At 32.4% G+C, this 19,843-nt stretch overlaps 2 protein-coding genes across 2 annotated transcripts; both read right to left on the bottom strand.

Annotated features, from left to right (window-relative positions):
* Nucleotides 1–9,511: 9,511 nt before the first annotated feature.
* Nucleotides 9,512–11,170, bottom strand: LOC134235116 (alpha-(1,3)-fucosyltransferase C-like; the record flags this gene model as incomplete). The annotated part of the gene is made up of 1 exon (XM_062717226.1): nucleotides 9,512–11,170. A coding segment is annotated over one exon (1,116 nt), but the record flags the coding sequence as incomplete, so codon positions are not given.
* A 4,616-nt stretch (nucleotides 11,171–15,786) lies between these two features.
* Nucleotides 15,787–18,612, bottom strand: LOC134235125 (alpha-(1,3)-fucosyltransferase C-like). The gene is made up of 2 exons (XM_062717234.1): nucleotides 18,365–18,612; nucleotides 15,787–17,602 (listed from the first exon to the last, which is right to left on the bottom strand). Exons 1-2 carry the CDS (start codon nucleotides 18,416–18,418, stop codon nucleotides 16,370–16,372), a joined length of 1,287 nt encoding a protein of 428 aa, XP_062573218.1. The 5' UTR covers nucleotides 18,419–18,612; the 3' UTR covers nucleotides 15,787–16,369.
* Nucleotides 18,613–19,843: the final 1,231 nt, after the last annotated feature.

The following is a 19,843-nucleotide window of genomic DNA, read 5'->3' as shown; positions in this document are numbered from 1 at the left end:
TGTTTCTTCAAAGTGCGTTAACTTGATCCCAAATTCAACGAACTTTGATTTTTTTTTTAACCAAAGTGTGTACTTTTTCAAAGTGCTTTGTAACAGAGCATATTGTAAAACTACAAGAAAAAATATTTTAATGCCAAATTCAACATTAAGTTATTTTAAATAAAAAACTAAAATTACACTTAAAAATGTGCTTTAAAGTAATTTAAGTGAGGCGCCGTTTGACATTTTCAGTATTTATTACGGTTTAGTGAAATCAACTATTCGTATAGGTGATATCTATGGCACGCCTAATTCACGGAAATGAGCTAAACATAGTTTCACAGTTGATAAAATAGGTTTTTCGACTGTAAACTATAGTTTACAAACCGTGAACTATAGTTAACAATTCGTTAACTATAGTTTTCATCTATAAAACTATATTTAACGCTTGTTAACTATAGTTTACGAATGCTAATCTAAGTTTATCTGTCTGTAATAAAGCGTTAACAATAGATTTTGTTGATAAACATAGATTCACGTTTGTAAACTATAATTTACAATCGTAAACTATAGTTAAGAGTTGTTAATCATAGTTTCACAAATCGTGAAACTATATTTATCAGATCGCTAACTATAGAGTTGTAAACCATAGTTTACAAATCGTGAAACTGTATTTATCAGATAATCTATGTTTTGCAATCGCAAATGATTGTTTTCGGTGTTAAGTATAGTTTACGGTTCTGAAACATATATTACTTGTTAGCTATGGTTTACAGATGTAAAATATAGATAAACGTTGTTATCTAAAGTTTACCGTCCGTAAACGTAGTTTATCGACTGTGAAACTATGTTTAGCTCATTTTTGTGAATTTGGCGTGCCATAGATATCACTACGGTGGTATATTGAGGACACGTAAGTATTTCTTTTTCAAGATATCATATTATATTATATTTTATCTCGTGAAAACGACATGTTATATTGTGAAAACGAGAAATTATCTTGTGAAAACGAGGTATTATCTCGTGAAAACGAGGAATTATCTTGCGAAAACGAGATATTATCTTGTGAAAACGAGAAATTATCTTGTGAAAACGAGAAATTATCTTGTGAAAGCGAGATATTATCTTGTGAAAACGAGAAATCATCTTATGAATATATAAATATTGCATGTAGTTGAGTGTAACATTGAAAATTTTCACCCCAAGAAAACCATTGTCAACCGAGGCGTACGCCTCGGTTGACAATGGTTTTCTTGGGGTGAAAATTTTCAAGGCTACGCCTCGGTTGACAATGGTTTTCTTGGGGTGAAAATTTTCAATGTTACACTCAACTACATGCAATATTTATTATATCATACTGAATGTTTTATACAAATACATATTAAAGTTAACCGTGCGCGCATAAATTCCGGGCAGTCGCTATTTCTTGGAATACCACCCGTCGTCAAGCAATGTTGACTGTTGCTACGCAGGAGGGGTGGCTTCATTATTCAGCGGGTAGTAGTGTTTTTTTATCAATTGTTTCTCTACGAATCAGATTCAAGTAATTTACATGAAAGTATGATATAACGAAATATTACCTTGTGAAACGACTTAATATCTTGCGAAAACGAGATATTATCTTGTGTAAACGACTTATTACCGATATCTTGTGAAATCGACTTATTATCTTGTGAAAACGACATATTTTTCCGACTTTAAATTTTCTTACATTCATTAAACAACATAATTTAATATTTTGCTATTCGTTGTCAAAAATGGATGAAAAGTATATGAGATGATATCATTAAGGAATGCTTGAAATGACATAAATATTCCACAACTTACAATGATGTTATTAGGATTTATTACACACTTAGTAATAAATACAGGTTTTTTGCATATGCGATATGGCTGACGTCACAATAGCCGTATCAGCCCTGCAGGGCTGATATGGATTTGCGGGGCTGATAACCTATATCAGCCCTGCAAATCCATATCAGCCCTGCAGGGCTGATACGGCTGTTGTGACGTCAATATCACACCCTTAGTAAATTAAGCTACAAAAACAGTACTTGTGATCATACACAATTTTTGGTTGTGTTCATATTCTCTTAATTTTAACTTTTTGAAAATAAGGTTTATCTTAATTTACAAATACATGTAATAGATTATTTTCAAATTACGGATCGAATGCAGTGAAATAGAAGTAGAAACAAACCCAAATTGTATGAGACAATAGACCATGTACATGTATGTAAGAAGTCCTTGCATGGTTTATACTAACTTATTTTCTTCTCAACTTAATGCATGCTGTATTTTATTACCAAGTATGTAATAAATATAATAAAACATACCCTTTTCCACATCACATCCTGTATCAGCCCTCGACCAATATCAGCCCTCGGGCCTTCGGCCCTCTGGCTGATATTGGTGTCTCGGGCTGATACAGGATGTGATATGGAAAAGGGTATGTATTATTCTCTATATATTTCTATCAAGCATATTCATTTCTGTTTTCAGATTAATTAATTATGTTCTTCATGTACGTCCCTTCGATGTAAATGCATGCTAAAGATGCAAATGTACATTTTATTTTTACATTTACAAATATCCGATCGTATTTCATTCAAATAAAATGGGAATCTCAAAATGGTCGTATCTGCAAAATATCTGCTTGTCTCAATTATTTTCATATATTAATTGGATTAAAAATGTGCTTTATTGGGCCCTAAAACGAAATTAAAACACCCTGAAACTTTATGTCCAAAGTCATGTAATATATTCTTTGAAAAACAGTTTTACTGCCGCCTGCAAAGTACCAACAATCCCCACCCGACCTTTTATTTCCACGACGTCAATATGTCCTTCTCACGAGATATTATCACTATTTCAAAAGATGATAAGTCGTTTTCACGAGATATTATCTCGTTTTCACAGATAAGTCGTTTTCACGAGATATTATCTCGTTTTCATAAGATAATTTCTCCGTTTCACAAGATAATACCACGTTTTCACAAGGTATTTTCTCGTTTATCACAAAGTAATATCTTGTTTTCACAAGATAATTTCTCGTTTTCACAAGGTAATTTCTCGTTTTCACAAGGTAATTTCTCGTTTTCACAAGATAATATATCTCGTTTTCACAATATAAATAACTCGTTTTCACAAGATAAATTTTTCCTGGTATCTTAAAAAAATAATTACGTGTCCTAAATATACCACCGTATATCACCTACTACATGGATTGATTTAATTGATTGTATGTTGTTAAACGTCCCTCTCGAGAATTTTTCACTCATATGGAGACGCCACCACTTGCCGGTGGAGAGCTACATTTTGTCCTATAATCGGGACTCAGGACCATTGAGCAGGGAGGGATATTTTTCGTGCCAGCACCTACTACGACACGGGACCTCGGTTTTTAAAACGGTCTCATCCGAAGGACCGGTCTCATCGTCCCACAGTGGGATTCGAACCCATTCAACTCATTAATTCGCGACTCTAGAGCAGACACTCTAACCACTGCGCCACGCGGGCGACGCTACTACATGGACTAGTATTAAAAAGGTTATGTCATCTAGTTGAAATGTTGATGCATGAATTGGTAATATCACTCTCTTGAATTTGTGATATCACTTATTCGAATCATGTATCACTATACTGCAATGAATACCAAAATTACCAAACTGCGACTCATATAAATTAATGCATGTGTAGGTGATATTGTTACATTAAAGTTTTGCAATTTAAGAAATTCAAAACTATCTATAACAATTGTTATAGATGGTTTTGAATTTCTTAAATTGCAAAACATTAATGTAACAATATCACCTTTTTTCAAAATTAAATCGCTGAAATCACCTTCTTGCAACAAATACTAGTAGGTGCTATCATTTACTCCGAGTATAAAGTGATACTGATGAGATGATATCAGCCATACGACCATTCTATTCGATTCAATGTAAAGTTATACTGATGGATTCAAAATAGCCTTGTTTTATTACAGTACACAGTATTTTTGTTTTAAAAGTGTATTTATTTATTTATTGTAATTTTGCCCTCTGAGTAATTGATTCGTGTATTATTTTTTTATGCAATCTGTAGTATTATTTAAATCGTTAGTTTAAAAAATCATGACCCAATATAAATCCCTTCCTTCTAGTAACTGATAAACTATTACCAATATTTTTGAATTTTGCTGTAGAAATTTATATGTAATATATGCAACACTTTATAAATTGTACTGAAATAAACACAATGTCGGAACTCATATCGCCGCAGGGTAAGAATGTGCTGACGGCATTATGACGTTTTTCTTTGAAACTCGTTTGAAATATAATGATTACGGAAGTCCTGGAGGGATATTGACTTACTTCTGATAACTTGTTGGTCATGATTTTTGTTGTTGTTGTTGCTATATATTTTTAACCACAGGAGTTCGCGTACCTATTAATTTTACCGAAATTATCAGTAAATTAAAAAAAACGTAATACCTATAGTGTTATTTTTTTTAAATTTGCTGAAAATTTCGGTAAAATTGATAGGTACGCGAACTCCTGTGATTATAACTAAGTGTAACGTAGCTATGGAGAACGTATAGCTTGGATTGTTAGTCCTAGTTTAACTGTGGTGGTTGTTATCTGTTTTAAAATATCTTGTAACTTTAGGTTTGGTTGGTTTGAACATATTTTATTGTATAAATACTATACAAATGGTTTGAACACAAGTTCTAACAACTTACTAGGTTCTCTTCATACAACTGTCAATATATATACATAGGGAAAATAAGTGAAAAAGGAATATTGATGTACAAACATGTTTGTTAAATTGAAACATACATTTGTTACATATGATAAATATATAACTATATAGAGTGTAAGTGTTAGGCAGTAATAATTAATTAAATCTACCAGAATATCTTATAAATTTTTGAACTGACTGAAAAATATGTTTATTGATTTCTACATGTTGTGACTCATCTCCCCACAGAAGTAAGTGGCAATCAATAATGTTCAATTTAATATTTGGTTTCGTAAGACACAGTAAATCTCTGAATAGCTTTTCTCTAGCATATTGGTACTTATTGCAGACAAAGAAAAAATGATATGGGTCTTCTGGTGTACCACATGAACAGTTAGGACTCTCGATAATGTTTCTTTTATAAAGATCATAATTTTAAATGCAATTGTGTCGTAGTTTAGTATGTATGATATTAAGTCGTCTATTACCATGGGAGAAATAAGAAGGGGGTCTGCTGGGTTTTTATGTATGTTATTTTTAAAGCTGCTAAAAGACGTGCTGTTTCTAGTGGTGATACTCAGACTATTCCATTGGTTTATTGTATCAGGAACAAAAGATTTCTTAAATATTTCAAGTCTACATCTAGGAATAGTGTAGTCCTCTCTATTGCGTGTGTCGTACTTTGATTCGTTACGTCTTGTTGCACCTACCTATGGTGATATTTCACTCTGGGTAAAAGAAATCGAGAAATGTGTACAAATCAAGACACATCGCATTTCCACGATTCACAAATGGCTTTGTCGTCTTTTTGTTTTTTTGATTTGGATTTTTTGTTGTTTTTCTCATATGACTTTCATCAAAGAAACATTACACTATTTAATTAAATAATAATAACTGCATGAATAAGTTGTTATATATTAAGTGAATGAAAAGTATGAGCACGTTTGATATATTAGTTTTTTAAAAACTTTTTTAAAACCATATCCTTCATCTCTAAACATTGTTTGGGTATACTCTCCCGACCTACTGGCTAAACTAACCTGACTCGAAGGGGTTTTTAACCCTCAGGAAACAGTTGTTTTTATGCACTCCGGAAAATAGTAACAATCAGCATTGATGTTGAACTTTTCTGGGGGGAAAAAGTCAAGCCTGCCTACCGCCTCAAGTTTTTCATCCCAAGACGACCAGAGAGGACGAAAAAGAAACTTTTTAAAACAGTCAGTTATTTCATAATCGAGGCGACTCTTTTTCTATTTGGCCAACTAATGGAAACAAATGCAATGTTTATCTCTTATACGATTTTCTTTAAAAAATATGCTATTGAAGTAATTATCTATTTAATCATCATATTATTTAAATGTATATTACATGTATCTATTTTTGTCATTTAATTTGTGTTGAAGAGGACAATCTAAGTTGGAATAACTTGTGTCCATCATGTTTCAATAAAATATGTTTAAATCAAATCATATAAATTAAACTTTGTAAATGTTCCTTGTTTTTTATCAACAGAATAAAATTGTTAGAAAATTTTCAGGTTTTCTAAATTGATATGAAAAAAAGTTCTGGGGTTTCTTAATGTACTGTTTAATATTTTCATTTCCATAGTTTTTCTTTGTATTCTTCAGGACAGATGATACAAACAATTTTTTTCTTTGGAGGAGACTTAGTATCATCTAATAGGTTTAGAGGATAATTCTTTGATTTTTTCTCTCCTTAGTCTTGGAAAATAAAATAGACTTGAAAAATATTAGTTCATACTTCAATAAACTAACACATATGGACAAATCATACTCAGTAAATACTTACAGATGAAAACACAAATTTCAGAATACCGGTATGTTAGCTTAGTGCTAATTAACATGTGATAATAACTTAAAAAGAAATATATAGTTACCAAGCCAGGTTCGTTTTATGAGGAAAAGCAAAACGGTAAAAATCAGCCTATGTGATTGTACTGATTTTTTACCATTTTGCTTTTCTTCATAAAATTCACCTAGCTTGGTATATTTTTGTAAAGTTTATATTACACTTTTAGCACTAAGCTAACATATTCTGAAATTTGTTTTCATCTGTAAACCTTTACTGAGTATGATTTGTCCATACTTGTTATTTTATTGAAGTTTTAAATAATATTCCAAATCTATTTCATCTTCCAAGGCTAAGAAGAAAAAAAAAATCAAAGAATTATCCTTTGTTCTAAGCCTGAGAGATCTATGAAATTAAGTCTCTTCCAAAGAAAAAAATGTTTGTATCATCTGTCCTCAAAAGATGGAAGTTTTCGTCCACGCTTTTATACAGTACATTTCATGGCATTCACTTTTTACTTTCTTTAAATGACTAAGAATGTAACTATATATAGTTGTATTTGAAGAAAAAATGATTTTAAAGAGGAGTGAGAGGGTCCTGCATTGAATCATTTAATATCAATGATGCTTCCGAGCTATCAGTTGTATCAGTGGTCCTGTAAAAAAAAAAAAAGCTCCTCAAACTGCCTGTTGAATGAAACACAAGAACAACCTGAGCACTATGCCATGTTGTAAATGTATCTATTTTTGAATTTAAAAACCAAATACACTGCATAACAAAAGACAATCAGTATTTTTCCCTTCTCGTCATAAATAATTGTTTAAAGTGTAGGCAATTTTTACAAGAGCTTTGATCATGAATTATATTTTAACTTATGTTGCTCGATAGAGTTACCTCAACCATCACTAATATCCATAACGTTAAATGTATAGAAGTTCATTCATCCAAAAAATCCATTATTTTTATTGTTGTTTTACATTATCGTTCAGATAAATGTTTTCGAGGTGTATTAATGTGTAAAAAACTGCTTTAAAACCACCTAAATTTACATGTATTTGAAAAGTTCGTCAATATACAGTACTATTTTTCAATCCCTGTACTTTCAAAGTCGAGCACACTTTTATCGACTATAAAAACCATGAAAGTGTCCTTAATTACCCATGAGTAGCAAACTTAAAACAAAAAGTGATAACTTTTCAAACCATCCAGTGCTTTTCCCAATCATGACAAGGAGCACACGGCGGGTGTGACCGTCGGCAGGGGATGCTCACTCCTCCATGGCAACTGATCCCAACTCTGATGTCTTGGAGGTCCGTGTTTGCTCTGCTCCTAACTTTTATTGTTTTAATGACCTTACATGTATGTTGAATACTGTTCGTTATATCTATATGTTTCATTAGGATGGATTATCAAAAAGGTTGTGGTATTATGCTGTAAAATTGATACTTTGTAGAAACTAGCAACTTAACTGTATGGCGTGATGACATCAAATTTTCTGTGGTCAGTTTCTCAGAGTTACCGTGCTACAGGATATTCTAGAAGTGGTGTAAATCAGATGTAGATCCTCAAAAACTCTTAAGACTTTTAAAAAGAAGTTTATAACATCAAAATGTACGACATTCATTCCTCCAAATCAACTGAAATTTATACTTTTTGAAGTTATAGAAAACTGATTTTTAAATAAAAACTCGGGAATTTTCACAGGTTGATAGATCATCAACAATATTACTTGGCTAAAATTACTTTGTGAGTCTACACACAAGTACTCTGAAGTTGATATAAAGAAAATTATATATATACACGTTAAATTTAAACATTTCGAGTTGATTCTAATCATTTTTAACCTTGATTGCCTGTTGTGTTTTGTCAAATAATATTGATATTAATATTGATATTAACTCAAGAAACCAAGAAATATTATCTCCTTTTAAGGACAGATGAAAGAAACAATTTTTTTCTTTGGAGGAGACTTAATTTTATCTGACAGGCTTAGAACAATGATAATTCTTTGATTTTCTTCTCCTAAGTTTTGGAAAATAAAATAGACTTGAAAAATATTAGTTCATACTTCAATAAACTAACACATATGGACAAATCATACTCAGTAAATATTTACAGATGAAAACACAAATTTCAGAATATGTTGGTTTGGCTAGTAAATTCTCACCATCTTTTATCATATAGAGAGAAATTTGAAAGAAATAAAAAAAAAATAAAGAATGAATGAATGAATAAATAAAAAATAATGAATATTAAACATAAATCAATAAAATCCCTGAGCTTATACAAAATAAAGCTGGAAAAAACTTGTATTTTGGTCGAGTTAATCTTATCAAAAAAGTACATGAAAACTTTTTGCACATTCGCCTAGGCATTAAAAAATAAAGATATAAGGGAATATAAAATATTTAAATATATAAAATAACAAAAATGAAGTAAAACGAGGATTAATGAAGAGTTTATGAAAATAGCACTCATTCTCTCCAGCAGGTATGACAAATCTAATACAAGCAATTAAAGAATACTGAAAATTGGAAATACAACAGTTTGTCATTATTTCTCAGATATGTTAATCAATATCCCTGAATTCGAATTAAAGGAAAATAAATTTCAAAATTCCCCTTAAGCTTAAAAAAGAAATCAAATTCGCTTATAAAGAACATTTCTATTCCATACTAGAGTGATTTTGTAAAATGTTTGTGTGCGTTATTTTTTCGCTTTTTAAAAAATTCTAATTATTTGGTAAAGAAAATGTATGTCTTTTACGGGCCTAGATTTGTCTTGAAAAATTAAATAGCTATGAGACATAAACGTCGGATACGAGACGAAATTTCCCAAAACACGCACATTGTACTATATTTCTGATCATGGTCTGTTCAATCCTCAGCAAAAAGAAATTTGTAATTAAAGATCAGAAAAATGCAAGTTGTGTAGGCCGAGCAAGGAAATTACTTTTTATGTATTTAGTATGATAAAAAAAGCATAATTTACCGGTATTTTATTACAAAAATGATACTATTAGATTTTGTACTAAACGATCTTGGTAATTTGGAACTCCACCTTACTACATGTATAATTTACAATATCAACAAGAATTCAGCAAACAATACGAGTTTTTACATTATGTATTATGTGTCAGACCTGTAAGAAATTGTTTAAGTGTTGTTAAAATCTTGGGTCTTGAAACAATCTTCATTGGTCAAACGCAAGTCTGTTTAATCTATGACTAAAATAATTTCTAAAAGATTCATTATCAATTCATTATCCTATAAGTGGTCACATTCGTGCTTATCAAATCCATTCAAGTTAAAATTACTGAAACACATTAATAATAAAAAGATAAAGGTTGTGAGGTATGTAATTATAACAATCATATGAAAGAACACGTACGGGCCTTTTGAAGCAAACAATACTCACATGCAGCACAAACGCAATTTTAACATTAAACAGCTGATCATAGAAGAAATTTTTTTATACATATACACGTGCATATAAATATGTACACGTTTATAACCTTTTTTTATTATCACATCCATTTCAACATCTACAAATCCCTTGATACAGAGCATCCATCTCGATTATTTGGTGTAACAATCCATTTGTATATATCATTATATATTCTTGTATATTTTGTGGGATTATTTAGTCGCTGACAAATATTGCACATATTACTGCGCCAGTTTTCTATTGGATACTGGGATTCATAATGTTTCTTCCAGTGTAAGAATTCTTCTTGCATATCTTTGTTTTTCTCCACCTCTGTAAGGTATTTTGACAACTGTTGTACAGAGGAAAAGTCTTTCGTGTCTATGTATGATTTTGGCGGACTAAAAATAGAATAATTTGCACTTCCTCTCATGATTGGGATGATATCATGTTGAGTCACGTGATGAAGGCCTTTTTCTGTGATGTAATCACGACACATTGCGTTTTCAAATGACAAATAAAACATATACTTTGTATCAAGAATGTCGAAACATTTACTTTCTTTTAAGCCCCAGCATTCCCTGATGGCATCTATTCTTGATTTCGGGCAATTCTGGGCTTTTAAAGAGCCACAATGACCATATATATCTATTGCCGTGGTTTTCTTCAGTAAATTAACAAAGATTTCTCTTCTAGATGAGGTCTTGCAGTGAGATACAAACCAAGCGATGCCACGTTTAGTATTCGAGTCTTTCTTTCTTCCTCTATCGCTATTTCTCTTGACACTATAAGACCCATGAATAAATGGAATGTCTGCATCCCTTCTGTAACTTATTGTCCAGTTCACCTTCTGATTATACTTTTTCATACTCCTCTGCGTTACGAATTGGGTACCAACTTCTTTCGTCAAATAATCGGTCGATTCATATTGAGCAAATATCCAAACTTGGTGAGTCCTTTTAACAGGTAATTCACCTCCTCCCAACAAGTCGATCACGAATATCACCGCATCACTGTTATCATAAGCTTTAATATCAGTTGTAATTTGACAGGAGTGTGGGCAATTTTCCCAAAGTCCTCCTTTTTTGAACTTGTTCAGTATTTGTATTTCCCAGTGTTTTGGATTGTAAAGAAGCACTGTTTTGATTGGATGAGTGGAATTATTTGCATTTTTTGATACCCTGAGGATGTTTGGAAATTTGTCTTTATTGTTATATATAAAAGAGTACGTCAAGCAAGGATTTTGATAAAAGACAAAAAGTAAAACCACAATAATAATGAATCCTCCGAATAAGCATTGATAAGACTTCAATGAAAATCCTCTGAAGGTTGAATTCTTTCTGAGATTTTTCATCTGAAAAATAAATTATATTTAGTGAATATAATCTAAAATCTGACGATGCTTTGACTTCGTTAAATTTAAGGATAAAGATGTTGCTAAATTGTATTCAGTTATAATGTAGTTATAATATATTTAATTTGACTTAACGAGCATAAATGGAAACAAACAACTATTTCAATGGAAATCTATTAAATGAAGTTTTATTTTTTGAAGAAACTGAAAGATTTACAAGCAAGACTGTGACAAATGGGCATGCTCTGAACATTGTCATTTGAATATTTGTTTGGACATTTACAGAAATTGAAGCAAGACTGGGGCAAATGGGCAGGCTCTGAACATTTTCACTTGGTTATTTGTTTAGACGTTTACAGCAATAGAAGCAAGACTGGGGCAAATGGGCCTCATCTGGTTACTAACTTTAGAATTTGCATCATTCAAAGCAAGTCTAATAGTATGCATCCCAGTGCATTATCCATGAAACGTATAGAGATAACGAACAGTATACAAGACCAAAAGTCCATAATACAATACAAAACTGGTACAGAGCAAACATGGACCTCCAAAACATCAGAGGTGGGATCAGGTGCCATGCAAATATAACCGTCTAAATTCTGATGTATAAGACGGAACTCCAAATATGCAGCTTTAACAGATTTATTTAAAAAAGGGGACAGGCTCCGCCATATAGCGGACGAGAGCGCTGTCCAGCGTGGCTGTCTTGGCGAAAGCCAGTCGATAACTGAACAAAAGTACAAAACAGCAAATTACATACAATAGCATAATATTTACAATAGAGTTATTTAACACTCGATTAATTAATTACTTGTATTGTCCAGAGATAAATGTTTACCCAAGTCTTTCACTCTGAAGTCCTTGACACCTGTTAAATTTAATCTGCCCTTGGCGCTTTGATCATTGTCCCGGATTACATATATACATTTTTACACTAATTTCCTTGGTCACACAAGTTTTAATGAGGTAGGATATGTAGTTATCAGGTTACTGAGGGTAGAGACTATCAAAGTTTACTGCGACAAAATATCTAATAACTCGTAATATATCGATCTCTAATATACAGTACATCGAGGAAAGATCACACACGTGTATAACTGTTTAATGATTAATATATATACGGAGAGGTTCATTTGTACAGTTGAAAAGCAGGAAATTATCTATTATAAATTCTACATACTCACGTTCCTGAATCAATCTATAAACAGCTATTGTATATTTACGGGATTTATTCCCGCCTTCATAAACATGCGGTTATGTATTATGTAGAAAAGAACACAATTACTTACCTTTTCAGGTGAAAAACCTTCACGACCTCTGCCATTATTTTTTGGGAGGAGTACATGTATCATCAAGCCTTTTATATGTAAATTACACAGAATAATTACATTGCAAAATATAGATTATTTCCTCCACATGCCTGCTGGCAATTAACCGGATCTATTTTACAGTTGTATTTGCTAGTATGATATAACCGTGTTGCTCAAAAATACCCCGAATCAAATATTGCTGAATTTATTTTGCACACTCGATCCTGTAAAAGGGAAACATCGGGAAAACTGTTAACAAATAAAGAAACACCTATAATTTAGAGAAAAGTGGATCAACGTAAAATTGTTAATATTTAATACAGTGTTTTTCTACCTTTTTAGACTTCTTTTTCAATACAAAAGACTTATTTGTTTATTTGCTATTGAAAAAACAAACAGCGAAATCCCTCGTCGAACCTCAATCATTTAAAATCCATCGGAGTAATTCCCGTCACGGTCTACAAATCCAATTTACAGGTCGACCTTTTACCACATTCAAAAGAGCTTTTATGACAGCCGTTTGGCTTATCATATTATTATATACTATCTCATTTCATTATTTAAAAAAAATATATCATTTGGGTGAGCTGCTCACGTAATTATAGCGCATGTCCAGATCAATGGAAAAAAAACATTTTAGAACAAAAATACTTATATTGATCGACACAATCATGTACACATAAAAGTCCACTATCTTTTTATCCATAACCAAGGAGAGAATTCATAAGTCGATATCATTACACTGTACCAACACAATGTAGTGAAAGGTTCTTTGTCTATTTGCTTACTATATTTCTTTAATTAACGCTTCAGAATTATCTCCAAAAATCTTTTCTTTTATTTTTTTATCAACATGCACATAAATTTTGCAAATTATTTTGTACTCGGTCGATATGCTTTTCTGTAAAGTCGATATATTTATGAATCGACCTCATGAAAGACTATATTTGTGGTATACTATCTTGTCTACTGTTCATTAAAATAACGGGCATGCTCAAGCATAAAGCATTTCAAAACTTAAGGAATACTCTATGATTTTTTTTAAAAGAAAAATCCAAATAATATTATTGCAAAATTTTTAGCAAAGTCAGTTATAAAAACTGTACACGAAATGTAATGTCTCTTGAATTTTATTAAAAAATATTGATGATATCTGTGAAGTTTTTGGAGATAAAGTCATCTCCTGAAATTCCCATTGCTACTTGTTATGCGGCCCTTTTCTTACCAGGCCTATTTCTGTATCCATATGAAGCAGAATTCTTTCAAACTCTATATAAAAAGGAGTCTTTTGTTTTCGATAATTATATCGACGACATCTTCTCAATTAACAATATACATTTTTAGCTCACCTGAGCCGAAGGCTCAAGTGAGCTTTTCTGATCAAAATTTGTCCGTTGTCTGTCGTTGTCGTGGTCGTTGTCGTTGTCGTCGTTGTCGTAAACTTTTCACATTTTCATCTTCTTCTCAAGAACCACTGGGCCAATTTTAACCAAACTTGGCACAAAGTATCCTTGGGTGAAGGGGAATCAAGTTTGTTCAAATGAAGGGCCACGCCCTTTTCCAAGGGGAGATAATTATGAATTAGAGAAAAATTAATGGCATTTTTAAAAAATCTTCTTCTCAAGAACCACTGGGCCAGGAAAGGTGAAACTCATGTGGAATTATCCTCAGGTAGTGTAGATTCAAGTTTGTTCAAATGATGACCCCCGGGGCAAGGGTGGGGCCAAAATGGCCGACCCAAGTTTTACATAGGAATATATAGGAAAAATCTTCTTCTCAAGAACCACTGGGCCAGGAAATATGAAACTCATGTTGAATCATCCTCAGGTAGTGTAGATTCAAGTTTGTTCAAATGATGACCCCTGGGGCAAGGATGGGGCCAAAATGGCCGACCCAAGTTTTACATAGGAATACATAGGAAAAATCTTTAAAAATCTTCTTCTCCAGAACCACTTGGCCAGGAAAGATGAAACTCATGTGGAATCATCCTCAGGTAGTGTAGATTCAAATTTGTTCAAATGATGACCCCCGGGGCTAGGGTGGGGCCAAAATGGCCGACCCAAGTTTTACATAGGAATATATAGGAAAATATCTTTAAAAATCTTCTGCTCCAGAACCACTGGGCCAGGAAAGATGAAATTCATGTGGAATCATCCTCAGGTAGTGTAGATTCAAGTTTGTTCAAATCATGACCCCTGGGGCTAGGGTGGGGCCAAAATGGCCCACCCAAGTTTTACATAGGGATATATCGGGAAACCTTTTAAAATCTTCTTTTCAAGCACTTCAAAGCTATGATTAGTGTTATTTATATGGAATCATCCTCAGATAGTGTAGATTCTAGTTTGTTCAAATGATGAACGCCGGGGGGGGGGGGGGGGGTGGGTTAAATTCAAGCCCGATGTGCTCAGGTGAGCGCTGTGGCCCCTGGGCCTCTTGTTATTCTAACGTTGATTCGATATATTTTCTAAGCTCAAAATTAAAATCACTACAGAGTCTAGGATTTTATATCTGGATTTTTTACATGAAAAAATATTATATTGGTAACCGACCCACCCACCCCCACACCCGCCCCAAATATATTTTAATTATAAATGTAATGACTTGAATTTTTTCTGACGTCAACTTAATTAATAAATTAATGATTCAAGGATATCAATGGTCTGTTTTAAGTCAAAGGTTTGTAAATTTTGTGGTCCACATATGACCTATTGCTAAGTCTCTTTTCATACAAAGTTAGGTCATTATTTTCACACTTTAGATTATCCATGGATTTTTCTGTTTACTAGATTATGACAAGGACACATAGCAGGTGTAGTCGGTCGATAGGGGATATTTACCCCTTTATAGCACATGGTCCCAACTTCTGGTGTTTTTGAGGTCTGTGTTTGGTCTCTATTTGTTTTGTTCCAATGATCTTTTGAGCTAGATTGACGTTCTTCGTTTTTAATTTTCACGCAGAGTCTTTTCAAATGAACGATTTCTAATAGCGCATGAGTCTCGAAAAAAAAATCACAAAAATGGAAGCCGCCAACATAAACGTCGGATACGAGACGAAATTTCCCAAAACACGCACATTGTACTATATTTCTGATCATGGTCTCTTCAATCCTCAGCAAAAAGAAATTTGTAATTAAAGATCAGAAAAATGCAAGTTGTGTAGGCCGAGCAAGGAAACTACTTCTGATGTATTTAGTATGATAAAAAAAAGCATAATTTACCGGTATTTTATTACAAAAATGATACTATTAGATTTTGTACTAAACGATCTTGGTAATTTGGAACTCCACCTTACTACATGTATAATTTACAATATCAACAAGAATTCAGCAAACAATACGAGTTTTTACATTATGTATTATGTGTCAGACCTGTAAGAAATTGTTTAAGTGTTGTTAAAATCTTGGGTCTTGAAACAATCTTCATTGGTCAAACGCAGGTCTGTGTAATCTATGACTAAAATAATTTCTAAAAGATTCATTATCAATTCATTATCCTATAAGTGGTCACATTCGTGCTTATCAAATCCATTCAAGTTAAAATTACTGAAACACATTAATAATAAAAAGATAAAGGTTGTGAGGTATGTAATTATAACAATCATATGAAAGAACACGTACGGGCCTTTTGAAGCAAACAATACTCATATGCAGCACAAACGCAATTTTAACATTAAACAGCTGATCATAGAAGAAATTTTTATACATATACACGTGCATATAAATATGTACACGTTTATAACCTTTTTTTATTATCACATCCATTTCAACATCTACAAGTCCCTGGATACAGAGCATCCATCTCGATTATTTGGTGTAACAATCCATTTGTATATATCATTATATATTCTTGTATATTTTGTGGGATTATTTAGTCGCTGACAAATATTGCACATATTACTGCGCCAGTTTTCTATTGGATACTGGGATTCATAATGTTTCTTCCAGTGTAAGAATTCTTCTTGCATATCTTTGTTTTTCTCCACCTTTGTAAGGTATTTTGACAACTGTTGTACAGAGGAAAAGTCTTTTGTGTCTATGTATGATTTTGGCGGACTAAAAATAGAATAATTTGCACTTCCTCTCATGATTGGGATGATGTCATGTTGAGTCACGTGATGAAGGCCTTTTTCTGTGATGTAATCACGACACATTGCGTTTTCAAATGACAAATAAAACATATACTTTGTATCAAGAATGTCGAAACATTTACTTTCTTTTAAGCCCCAGCATTCCCTGATGGCATCTGTTCTTGATTTCGGGCAATTCTGGGCTTTTAAAGAGCCACAATGACCATATATATCTATTGCCGTGGTTTTCTTCAGTAAATTAACAAAGATTTCTCTTCTAGAAGAGGTCTCGCAGTGGGATACAAACCAAGCGATGCCACGTTTAGTATTCGAGTCTTTCTTTCTTCCTCTATCGTTATTTCTCTTGACACTATAAGACCCATGAATAAATGGAAGGTCTGCATCCCTTCTGTAGCTTATTGTCCAGTTCACCTTCTGATTATACTTTTTCATACTCCTCTGCGTTACGAATTGGGTACCAACTTCTTTCGTCAAATAATCGGTCGATTCATATTGAGCAAATATCCAAACTTGGTGAGTCTTTTTAACAGGTAATTCACCTCCTCCCAACAAGTCGATCACAAATATCACCGCATCACTGTTATCATATGATTTAATATCAGTTGTAATTTGACAGGAATATGGGCAATTTTCCCAAAGTCCTCCTTTTGTGAACTTGTTCAGTATTTGTATTTCCCAGTGCTTGGGATTGTAAAGAAGCACTGTTTTGATTGGATTAGTGGAATTATTTGCTTTTGATACCCTGGGGATGTTTGGAAATATGTTTTTATTGTTATAGATAAAATAGTACGTCAAGTTATGATTTTGATGAAAGACAAAAAGTAAAATCACAATAATAGTGAATCCTCCGAATAAGCATTGATAACACTTCAATGAAAATCCTCTGAAGGTTGAATTTTTTCTGAGATTTTTCATCTGAAAAATAAATTATAATTAGTAAATATAATCTTAATTTGACGATGCTTTGACTTCGTAAAATTTAAGAAAAAAGATTTTGCTAAATTGCATTCAGTTATAACGTAGTTATAATATATTTAATTCGACTTTACGACGCTAATGGAAACAAACAACTACATCAATGGAAATCTATTTTAAAAATGGAGTTTTATCTTTTGAACAAACGCAAAGATTTACAGTAATAGAAGCAAGCCTGAGACAAATGGGCATGCTATGAATATTTTCACTCGGTCATTTACTTTAAGTTTTACAGTAATTGAAGCAAGACTGGGGCAAATGGACATGCTCTGGACATTTTCACTTGGTCGTGTACTTAGAGATTTGCTGCATTTGGACAAGACAGATCCAAATGGGCCTCATCTGGTCACTAACTTTTGATTCCATTGCTTTATCCATACATGTTTTAATGAGATAGGGTATGTAGTTACTGAAGGTAGAGACTATTAAAGTTTACTGCGACAAAATGTATAATAATGCGTTATATATCGATCTCTAATATACAGTACATCGAGGAAAGATCACACACATGTATAACTAGCTTTTAATGATTAATACGGAGTGTTTCATTGGTACAGTTGAAAAGCAGGAAATTAACTATTATGATTTGTACACACTCGCGTTCCTGAATCAATCTATAAACAGCTGTATATTTATGGGATTAATCCCCGCATTCATAAACATGCGGTTCTGTATTATGTAGAAAAGAACACATTTACTTACCTTTTCAGGTGAAAAACATTCACGAACTCTGCCATTATTTTTTGGGGAGTACATGTATCATCAAGCCTTTCATATGTAAAATACACAGAATAATTACATTGCAAAATATCGATTATTTCCTCGGCATGCCTGCTGCCAATTAACCGGATCTGTTTGACAGTTGTATTTGCTAGTTTGATATAATGGTGGTGCTTAAAAATACCCCGAATCAAATATTGCTGAATTTATTTTGCACACTGCCTGTAAACGGGAAACATCGGGAAAACTGTTAACGAATACAGAAACACCAAAAATATAGAGAAAAGTGGATTAAAGTAAAATTGTTAATATTTAATATAGTGTTTTCTACCTTTTTAGACTTCGTTTTCAATATAAAAGAATTATTTGTTTATTTACGGTTGAAAAAAACAAACAGCGAAATCCCTTGTAGAACCTCAATCATTTAAAATCCATTGAGTAAATCCTGTCACGGTCCACAAGTCACAGTTTAATATCTGATCAAGGCTCATCATATACCGTGAGATCATATACACAAGTATAACAACATTCAAAGGAGCTTGTATGACAGCCTTTTGCCTTATTATATTATCATATACTATATCTTGTTTGAATATATTTAAAAAATAGCATTTGGGTGAGATGCTTTCGTAATTAGCACATGTCCAGATAAATGTAAAAAAAAAAAAAAAAAAAAAAAAAAAACCATTCTAGAACCAGAATACTTATATTGATCGAAACATGTACATATACGAGGGTTGATCCAAAAGTTCGTGGAACTTCTTCATATTTTATTGATTTACAAGTGAAATTGATTGAAAATTACAAATGAGAATATAGACACTTGTTGAATATTTAAAATAAAAAAAATATTTTAAATATTTGTGATAGTTACTCTATGGCAGTTGCCATAGAAACGGATGTTTGGAAATGCGGGGGAGACATCAACACGTTTATTATCAATTTAATTCTTAATTCTTGAAATGAGAATAAAACCGTCCTATGTGTTATAGAAAACGAAAATTATGTCATTATTACGATTGCTTGATCTTTTATAAACCTTTGTGTGAGATTTTTACTGATTTTACTGGATATTTAGTTCATTAGTTGAAGATTTATTGTTCATCTTTAGGTTGTTAGTCAACGTCAAATTTTGGTCAAGTCATAAGTTTTATGAAAATCCCGGGATCACTCTATCTTAAATGCGTATATTATTGACATAGGATTGGGAAAATGCAGTTAGCTACTGGGTTCCAGTGACGTAAGGAATTTAAGAAAATAGAACTTCCATGGATAATGATTAAAGGTGTGACCGCCTTTTGGAGGCTCTGTTTTAAGTGTTTACCCCCCTAGACAAATTGAAAGCGTTTATGGACATTGTCGGCTGATGTACTGTTCTTGACATTGCTACTGAAATTGAAACATCAGTATGGTAAGATGGGGAGTATTTTGAAATATGAGTGAAAAATGAAGATAAGTTGG

Source organism: Saccostrea cucullata, unplaced genomic scaffold (genome assembly GCF_032062105.1).
Source record: "Saccostrea cucullata isolate Sc308-1 unplaced genomic scaffold, CSIRO_AGI_Scuc_v1 ctg1201, whole genome shotgun sequence".
Taxonomy (NCBI): domain Eukaryota; kingdom Metazoa; phylum Mollusca; class Bivalvia; order Ostreida; family Ostreidae; genus Saccostrea; species Saccostrea cuccullata.
The sequence above is the reverse complement of the archived record's forward strand: the minus strand, read 5'-3'. Positions and strand labels throughout refer to the sequence as shown.